At 45.1% G+C, this 10,624-nt stretch overlaps 1 protein-coding gene across 1 annotated transcript in view; it reads left to right on the top strand.

The window, feature by feature from the left end:
• The first annotated feature begins 8,823 nt into the window (after positions 1 to 8,823).
• Positions 8,824 to 10,624, top strand: part of LOC121853499 (ATP-binding cassette sub-family D member 2-like) — a 37,411-nt gene continuing 35,610 nt past the window's right edge. Inside the window, exon 1 of the mRNA XM_042347649.1 lies at positions 8,824 to 9,771. Within this exon, the coding sequence (XP_042203583.1) occupies positions 9,027 to 9,771 (745 nt within the window). The 5' untranslated portion in view covers positions 8,824 to 9,026. The remainder of the gene's footprint in view (positions 9,772 to 10,624) is intronic.

The raw sequence follows: 10,624 nt of genomic DNA, 5'->3' as shown, positions 1-10,624 counted from the left end.
TTACTTCATCCTACACATCTATTGAATCTTTTTTCAACAACATTATCTATGGAATTTTAGATGAATTCAAGTATTTATAAATTAAATTACCCAGTAAATTATATATTACGACTTAAAAACTAAATTAAGAAAAATCATCTCCCGTAATTTGTTCTGTATAAAGTACAAAGATGTCTTGCTTAAGGATAAACTTTGGGTGTTTGTAATTGGTCTTACTTAATACCAAATATCGCAAAATCAACTTTAACTAACTCTTTATTTATGATTTGTGTTTTGTAAATAAATCTAAATATACAAGAAAAAACTTTTAATATGATCATATTCAAAGGAGTGTTGGTGATACTGTGGGGTGCGAGATGTGTTGGTTCACACTCTGGCTGGGATGGAGAAAGGAAACTCACAATGTGCTCTCTGTATACATATTGTATTGGATGTACAGTGCAGCTTGGTGCTGGGAAGGCAGCATGGTTACAAGCGTTGAGTAGAGAGAGCTGGTTGGTGAGGGTGCTCAGAGGAGGACCAGCTTGTGGGTCGCCATGCTCGCCGGCAGGAGCGAGGGCCGCCAGGCAGGAGGAGGAGGAGGTGTTGCTTGCTGGTTGGTGTAAGTAGAAAAGAGCTAGGTCACCACGAGGTCAGGTCTTATATAGCGGAGGTAGGCGTGGCTTAATAGTTGACCTCCGTCATGAAAGGCGGCGCTGGTTGACCTAGACCACGAGGCATACACTGGGGAATTCGCGGGGTCGGCTACTCAGCGACAAACAGCGTTTGTAGAGGAGGTATCCACTACAGTACTCCCCCTTCCCTCCAGGCGGTGTAGGAGACTTGTTGTCTGCAGGGTTGCATGGCACACGTGAGGCAGAACGGGCGGTGCATGCCTCATGTGAGGCAGAACGGCGAGGGCGTAGATGAGCCGGCCGCCAGAGGAGACAACTGTCTAGATACACAATGTCTGTGGGAGTAGAGAGGGAGAAAAAGGGTGTGTGGAGACGATGAATGTTGTGCTTCCCTCACGGCAGGTACAGAGTCGTCAGATGCGCCTGCTGGGATGTGTGGGCCTGGGTCAGGAGCAGGGGCTGCGTCAGCAGGAGCGGAGGAGAGTCCGTGACAGCAGCTGGGTCCACGACAGCAGCAGGGTGCAGGACAGTAGCAGGGTGTACCTGAGGGAGAAAAGAGGGGTGTGTGGGTCCGCGTCAGGAGCAGGGGCCGCGTCAGGAGGAAAGGCAGGGGGTACTGCTGGGCCTGGGCGGCGTCTGAGGCAGGACGGGTGTGTTGGGGCCGGTAGAACGTGGTGCTTGGGGCAGGAAGAGGAGCTGGTATCTGCTTAGAGAAGCAGTGCTGCTCTAGGATGTCTAACCTGCGGTGTAGAGACAGTAGTTGTAGAGCCGATGAGAGCTGCTTCTGTGTGGATAAGCCAGTCTTCCATGTTGCTTGAAGACTGGGAGAGTGATCAGTTTCTCCTCCGTCCTGTGTGAGTGCGAATCTCCGGGGGTCACCATTTGTGGGGTGCGTGATGTTTTGGTTCACACTCAGGATGGGATGGAGAAAGGAAACTCACAATGTGCTCTCTGTATACATTTTGTATTGGATGTACAGTGCAGCTTGGTGCTGGGAAGTGGCAGCGTGGTTACAAGCGTGATGTAGAGAGAGCTGGTTGGTGAGGGTGCTCAGAGGAGGACCAGCTTGTGGGTCGCCATGCTCGCCAGCGGGAGCGAGGGCCGCCAGGCAGGAGGAGGAGGAGGTGTTGCTTGAAGACTGGCTGTAGGTAGAAAAGAGAGTGGTCACCACGAGGTCAGGTCTTATATAGCAGAGGTAGGCGTGGCTTAATAGTTGACCTCCGTCATGTAAGGCGGCGCTGGTTGACCTAGACCACAAGGCATACACTGGGGAATTCGCGGAGTCGGATACTCAGCGACAAACAGCGTTTGTAGGGGAGGTATCCACTACAATACTGTTGGGGTATGAGATATTGGTTCACACTCAGGATGGGATGGAGAAAGGAAACTCACAATGTGCTCACTGTATACATATTGTATTGGATGTACAATGCAGCTTGTTGCTGTGTAGGTAGCATGGTAACAAGCGATGAGTAGAGAGAGCTGGGTGGTGAGGGTGCCCAGAGTGAGGGCACACGGCTTGAGGGACGCCTAGGTCGCCGGCGGGAGCGGGAGCCGCCAGGCTGGCGCGGAGGAGGAAGTCTTGCTTCTGGTGGCACTGGGTAGAAAGCGGCTGGTCACAGCGGTGTCAGGCCTTATAAGGCGGGGGTAGGCGTGGGTTGATAGTTGACCCCCGCTCCGTAGGCGGCGCTGGAGGCGTAGGCTGGGGCATTCGAGAAGGTTCGGTGCTTGTAGGGGAGGAATCCACTACAATACAACAGTAACATGCGTATCGCAGGTAGTAGGTGTAATGGTCATACTTTTACTTTTTTTACTTTTATCCTCTTCGCCACTGATTGGCTTGTTAGCCGCTTGGGCGATCGGTCACGTCTCTGATTACTTTTCCTTTTCATTTATCTTCTTCACCAAAAGATCGACTCGCGAGCCGCCCGGGCGATCGGTCACGTCTCTGTCACGCACTGTTGGCAAATACTGGGCATGCACCGGCTCCTGAATGTACCTGAACCCACTCCAGTGTTGGTCAAGTCTTGTCTTGAAAGAGCTTACACTCGGTGCCGTCACAACACTCTCTGGTAGATTGTTCCAAGAGTTTACAACCCTCACTCCAAAAAAGTTTGCCCTCACAGTTTTCTGGACTTGCGGCTTCTTCAATCTTGAGCTGTGACCCCTTGTGGGGAGAGCGTCCGCCAGCTCCAAGTAAGGACACTCAACTGAGTAGTGCCCCCTGAGATGCTTATACACCTCAACTAGATCCCCCCTTGCCCGTCTGTAGTATAAGCTAGGCAAGTTCAGGCGCTCCAATCTCTCAGGGTAGCTGAGGTGCCGAAGTGCAGGCACCAGTCTGGTGGCCCTCCTTTGAACATTTTCAACTAACTGACAGTTCCTAGCATATCTTGGGGACCAGATGGGGTGACAGTACTCCAGATGGGGTTAGCACTTCACTCCTGAAGATCGTTACGAGGGACGGACCGTCTAGATATCTGAACGACCTTCTTATAAGACCCAATAATTTATTTGCCTGATTTACCTTCTTCTCACAATGGCCAGATAACTTCAGCTCATTGTCAACATACACACCTAGGTCCTTCTCACACACAGTCTCAACTAGTGCAGTTTCTTCATCCCGTTGGGACATATGATACGCCTCCTTACCGTTGGTACGCCCCAGGTGCAATGGTCAGTATCCTCGCCTCGCAACTTTCTTTACGCCATTTTGCCTCTGTCTACCCAGCAGTAATTGGGAACCTGGATATTAATCGATTTGCGGATCGTATTCCGGGGTAATGGTTAGCCAGTGCAGTTGGCGAGCTGTCCAGTCTTCTCGGACTATTCCGTGACACTGGGTCATGCAGCGCGTTAACTTAGGGTGTGGTGGTTGAGGTTGGCAACAGCTTCTACACCTTAACAAATTCACGCCTAGGAGGCCCTTGGGACGGCCATCCTCGACTTCGAGGGGCTTCCATTGGGTAGTAGGCGGCTACCAAACAGGGAGGTACTACTGCCTGGGAAGATATTGGAAGCAGAATGTGTTGTCTAATGGTAGACCCTGCTGCCATATGACATCACGAAAATTGTGACCAAGTCCCAGGTTGCTGATCTGACTTTCTGCCTCATTTACACACAAGTGCAGGGTCTCAATTGTTTCTCTTACTTTGACAACACAACATACATATATTATTTCTCACTCTTGATTTTTTTCTTTATGGTTCATTATTATTATTATTATTGTTGTTTATTATTATTATTATTATTATTATTATTATTATTATTATTATTATTACATTTTTCGCCCCCTAGGCCCCGATGAGGGTCAGTGACCTGTGCCCAGGTGGGCTAATCCCCGTAAAAAAAAAATGTATATTTGGCGAATATGTCAAGGGTTCGAGACTGCTTGGCCTAGCATCACATGTTTCTCTGACTCCGATTTCCTACATCCTACTGTACAAACACTGAATAGACCAACCACCCGAACAGCTAGTAAGCTGATACGTGGTGAAAAAAGACTAAATAGTGCTAACCCGTGTGTTCTATTGTTAAGTACTGTAGCAACAAACGATCTATACTTCATATTGTTATGCACTGTTGGTATGAATGTGGCCAGTAGATATCTCACACTCAGGACAAGGTAGGAGGGAAACTCAAAATGCGTTTTCTTTATATATTGTAAGTACAGTGCAGTGCTAGGGAGTTGCCGTGTGGTGAGAAGCTTGCTCAGAGGTCTTGTTGGGTGAGTAGCGTGCTGAGTTGCTGTGCAGGAGCTTCGTTAGAGGAGGTGTTGCGTGTTGCTGGCCTCCTGGTTGAATCTCCCTACACGACTTGCCTTGACTTAAATGCTAGTGACAGGGGGGGGGGGAGGTTCAGGGGAAGGATAAAGGGAGGATTGAAGTGAATTTTAGAAGGAGAGAAAGGTGCCGTGGCTAAACACCGCTTGCGTTATTTTGGGTTTTAAGTTGGAGGCAGCAGCAACCCGCCCGGACGCGGCGAGGAGGTGGCAGGACCCAGAGTCAGGTGAGCGTCAGGTGCGTGTTGGGTTGGGCAATAGTTTCTCAGTACTTGGTCGGCTTGATTGGGTGTGGTGTTTTCTTGTTTGGAGGAAATGTCTTGGTATTCTTGTTAGCTTGAAGTTGATTTTCTTCTTACTCTTCTCCTCTTCTTGCTCTCTTGGAGTGTCCATTCAGTCCTGTTTGGGTCCTGTTCTCCGCCTAGAGTCGCGCCAAGTTTCTCTGACGTGTCTAGACATGGGGGGGGGGTCGACACCGGCAACTTGTACTTCCGTTCCACGTCCGCTGGACGTGTATATAAGCTCCCATTCTCGCCGTCTAACCTAGCGCCTCTCACCATGAACGGTTACGAATTCGACAAGGCGGCGCGGATACGCCCGAATAAGCCGACCTGCCAAAGGAAGGCTATAGGTAGAAGGATAAATCGTGGCGAAATTCACCTCCGGGACTATTATAGGGTATTGGCGAGTAGGGTTAAAACCGAGATAAGGAAAGCAAAGAGGAATAATGAGGTAAGGATAGCAAGGGAGGCGAAGACAAACCCCAAAGGATTCTACCAAATGTATCAAACTAAAACACGAGAAAAGATTGGACCAATAAGGTCAGACTCCGGCAGCTCACTGATAACGACGGAGAAATGAGCAATAATTTGAATAAATATTTTTCAACAGTTTTCACCACCGAAAATTTAAACATGATACCCGAGGCACCGACTCTATTCAGAGATAGTGAAGAAAACAAATTAAATGAGATAGTAGTGACTAGTAACGATGTTAGTAAGCAAATAGACAAACTAAAGCCTAATAAGTCACCTGGTCCCGATGAGATATTTGCCAGAGTATTAAAGGAATGTAAGGAAGAGCTTAGTATGCCCTTAGCAAAGTTGTTTAACATGTCCTTAAAAACAGGTGTAGTACCAGAATCCTGGAGAATAGCGAATGTAATACCGATTTTCAAGAAGGGGGATAGATCACTATCCTCTAACTACCGCCCAATCAGTCTAACATCAATAGTAGGCAAATTACTGGAAGCAATCATCTCAAACTCTATTCGAAATCACCTGGAGAAGCACCGATTGATCAATGATTCCCAGCATGGCTTCACAAGCGGACGTTCTTGCCTAACTAATCTATTAACATTCTTTTCATCAGTTTTCGAATCGGTGGACGAGGGGCACAATTATGATGTGGTATATCTCGACTTTAGCAAAGCCTTCGACAGAGTCCCCCACGAAAGACTAATTAGAAAGGTAGAAGCTCATGGCATCAAAGGTGACATCCTTAAATGGATTAGGGCGTGGTTACAGGACAGGAAACAGCGAGTGAGCATTAACGGCACTAAGTCCCATTGGAGCAACGTCACAAGTGGAGTTCCCCAAGGCTCAGTACTTGGACCATTATTATTTATTATATACATAAACGACATACATATCGGCATAGACAGCAACATAAGTAAATTTGCTGATGACACTAAAATAGGACGTGTTATCAAATCTGACGAGGACTCGCAAAACTACAGGAAGATCTAAACAAATTTTTCGAATGGTCTGAAAAATGGCAGATGAAATTCAACGTCGACAAATGTAAAGTACTCAGTATAGGAGATGTAAACAGGGAAACCAGATACCAGATGAACAACGATGCCATAGAGAAATCCGACTGCGAGAGAGATTTAGGAGTAATGATAAGTAGGAACCTTAAGCCAAGTAAACAATGTGTTTTTGCTCGTAACAAGGCTAATAAAGTACTTGGGTTCATACAAAGGAGTGTTAGTTACAAGACTAGCGAGGTCATCCTAAAACTGTATCTTGCTCTTGTGAGACCACACCTGGATTACGCAGTTCAGTTCTGGTCACCGTATTACAGAATGGATATAGAATCCTTGGAAAGAATTCAGAGGAGAATGACATGACTAATCCCGGGCATTAGGAACCTTGAGTATAGAGACAGGTTAAAGCATCTTAATTTGCACTCCCTTGAGAGACGTAGAGCGAGGGGCGACCTGATAGAGGTGTATAAGTGGAAGGCAGGGCTAAACAAAGGGGACATTACAAAGGTACTCAAATTATCCAACCAGGAGCGAACTCGTAACAATGGTTTTAAATTAGACAAATTTAGATTTAGGCGTGAAATAGGTAAACACTGGTTTGGAAACAGAGTAGTGGATGAATGGAACAAGTTACCAAATATCATCACTAACTCGAATACGCTGAATTGCTTCAAACATAGGTTGGATGCTCATATGAGCAATAGAGGTTGGGTGTAAACGGGACTGCCCAGTATGGGCCAATAGGCCCACTGCAGTTTCCTCCATTCTTATGTTCAAAAAGTTCTTTGAAACTAAAGGGAGCGTGGGGGTTACCAAGGTGGAACGACTGAAGCTGCATGGAGACATCAAGATCACCTTCGCCGAGTATGGTATGCCCGTACAACTCGCGGAGATCCTCGACATCAACGGAATCCAGATAAAAATGATTGTCCACGATTGGGACAACCTGAAGATGGGAGTAATCTCCCACGCCGAAATTGCCGGGCTTACAAGTACCCCTAGGTCTCTTTCACAAGTCGACTTCTCTAGGTTGATGTTGTTAAGGCTGTATACATTGAGAGTATTTGTTCTTCCAATGTTAAGTACGCTGCACTTGCCGGTGTTGAATTTCATTTGCCATTTTTCAGACCACCTCTGCAGTTTATATAGATCCTCCTGCAATGCATTTGCATCCTGCCCTGAATTATTCTACCGCCCTATTTTGGTGTCATCCGCAAACTTGCTTATGTCACTGCTGATCCCAGTATCTAGATCGTTTATGTAGATTATGAACAAGAGTGGGCCCAGTACTGACCCCTGGGGAACCCCACTGGTTACACAGCCCCACTCAGATTTAACACAATCTACGCTGACCCTCTGCGTTCTATCGGTGAGCCATGATTTTATCCAATTTAAAACTTTCCCCTCAATGCAATGAGCCTTAATTTTTCTCAGAAGCCTCTGATGTGGTACTCTGTCAAATGCTTTGCTTAAGTCTAAGTAAATAACATCGTAATTTTCGTCATTATCTACTACCTCGAAGACTTTCCTATAAAACGTCAGCAGATTTGTTAGATAAGATTTTCCCTTTGTAAACCCATATTGAAAGTCGTATTTTAATTTGCTTTTCTCTAAATGCGATCGGATGCTATTCGCTATAATTGATTCAAGAAATTTCCCCACTACTGACGTCAAACTAATCGGCCGGTAAATTGACGCTGATGCTCTGTCTCCCTCTTTGAATATGGGTACTACATTTGCCTGTAAGTAATAAGAGTGCAGAGGTCTTATCGCAACTATATCTTGCGCTAGTCAGGCCGCACCTCGATTATGCAGTTCAGTTCAGTCCGTTGCTATGGGATGCGGCTAGGCTGTTGTAGGGGAGAGTATACACTACACATGCACCGGCTCCTGAATGTACCTGAACCTGCTCCAGTGTTGGTCAAGTCTTGTCTTGAAAGAGCTCACACGGCAACTCCCTAGCACTGCACTGTACTTACAATATATAAATAAAACGCATTTTGAGTTTCCCTCCTACCTTGTCCTGAGTGTGAGATATCTAGTGGCCACATTCATGCCAACAGTGCATAACAATATGAAGTATAGATCGTTTGTTGCTACAGTACTTAACAATAGAACACACGGGTTAGCACTATTTAGTCTTTTTTCACCACGTATCAGCTTACTAGCTGTTCGGGTCACTCGGTGCCGTCACTACACTTTCTGGTAGATTGTTCCAATAGTTCACAACTGTGAGGGCAAACTTTTTCGGAGTGAGAGTTGTGAACTCTTGGAACAATCTACCAGAAAGTGTTGTGACGGCACCGAGTGTGAGCTCTTTCAAGACCAGACTTGATCAACACTGGAGCAGGTTCATTTATATTCAGGAGCCGGTGCATGCCCAGTATTTGCCAACAGTGCGTGACAGAGACGTGACCGATCGCCCAAGCGGCTAACGAGCTGATCGTTTGGTGAAGAGGATAAAAGAAGAGATACTCAGCGAGTGTGTGCTTTATTATATCTAAGTACAAAGAGATTACTAACAGATAGTAAAGAATTAGTAAGATACTACAAGTGAAAAAGTATAATCGATAGTTTTAGTGAGAAAATATCTAGAAATAAGAAAATATTAAGATACCATTAAGAGAGTATTATCAGAGTGTCGGTGAAGTAGTAAACAGTGTTGGTCGGAGGACAACACCGTCGTCTGCCCGAGGTCAGTGTTGTGAGGCGGCTGGGTAGACCGTGTCGCTCCTCGCTCCCGCTGCTGCCCCCTACTGTCTTGCTGCTCCTCGGTTTTGTCATAATAATCCTCTCCTGGACATATTTCCGGCCATTTCATGATAATAATTTAAGTGTGAGTGTCGTGGTAGCTACGGGAAAAATGACAAACGCCGCTTCAAAACTTATCAGGGAGACGTCTTTGAGGCTGAATGTGAGTGAGGCGACAGTAACTCGAGGTGGAATGTCCTTAGTTGTAGCTTTATATATATATAAAATAATATATCCAAAGATCAAGGAACTTTGTAAGGTCCAACCCACCAAAGAACAGCTAGAGGCAGCAAAGAATGAAGCCAAATACAAGAAGAAAGGTCCCACAGTCAACAAGGAGTTCTTCGTGCAGCTCAAGAAGCTAGTGAAAATTGTTATCCCTACTGTGTGGTGTAAGTCATCCATCATCCTTTTCATCCACACTGTCACCCTCATCGCTCGCACCTTCCTTTCTATATACGTGGCACAATTGGAGGGGAGAGTCGTCAAATATATTGTACGTAAGGACGTAGCCAAGTTTGCCCTGATGATGACAAAATGGATTACCATTGCCATACCTGCAACGTTTGTCAACTCCATGATCCGTTTCTTGGAATCACACCTTGCACTCACGTTCCGTACTCGTCTCACGCGTTATTCGTATGACCTATACTTCAAAAACCAGTGTTATTATCGAGTCTCGAACCTGGACGGCCGGTTGGAGAATGCCGATCACTGCCTCACCGAGGACATCATGGCCTTCACGTCCAGCGTTGCCCACCTCTACTCCCACATCACAAAGCCACTGCTGGACTCTTTGCTCATCACATACTCCCTAGCCTCCCTGGCCAGGTCCCGTGGTGGTGCCAGTTTACCAGGTAAGTTTTATCACTTTTTGTTTTGAAATTGTCATGATAGCTTTCAGAACTGTGTCACTCTAGAAATTGCCAACACCTACACCACTTACTGTATATATTGAGTCTTAATTAGGGAGAAAGATAAAAAACTAAAAGTACGTAGTTTATTCCGAAGCTTTTCCGCCATAAATTTATGTTTTTCCAGTATTTTAACTGATAAAATTACCCACAATATTAGTTTTCGGCTAGATAGTCATTAATACAGTAGAAGTAATAATTTAGAACAAGGGTTCAGGTTAAACCGTACCTAATATATATATATATATATATATATATATATATATATATATATATATATATATATATATATATATATATATATATATATATATATATATATATATATATATATATATATACACACACACATATATACAAAGAACCTACGTTAGAGTTTGTATAAACTGGTATCTCGGCTATTTAACAAGAGTGTGTCGCCAGGTAACCTGTGGTTAAATTGGTAATGATCCATGTGTGGTTAGGGTTATAGATACAGTACTGACACAATAATATAAAAACACTGAAATTAATTTTTATTTACCCATCAATATCGTCATAGCAAATAACAATGCAAGTTTAATACCTAGGGTCTCCATAGTCTTTAAAAAACATAAATTTTAAAAGAAACTTCAGTACAGTATACAGTTCTTAACCTAACCTAACCTAACCTAACTAAAATCATAAAAATTATATCACAGATACTCACAGATGATCTTCTGGAAGAGGCTCACGCCTGTGACTCCAGCTCAATAGCCTCTTCTCTACTCAGACGGTGGTTGTGTGTGGCGGATATTTGTGCCCTATAATTATATAC

Source organism: Homarus americanus, unplaced genomic scaffold, assembly GCF_018991925.1.
Source record: "Homarus americanus isolate GMGI-L3 unplaced genomic scaffold, GMGI_Hamer_2.0 scaffold4896, whole genome shotgun sequence".
Classification (NCBI taxonomy): Eukaryota; Metazoa; Arthropoda; class Malacostraca; order Decapoda; family Nephropidae; genus Homarus; species Homarus americanus.
Note: the sequence above shows the minus strand (reverse complement) of the source record. Positions and strands in the feature narration are given on the sequence as shown.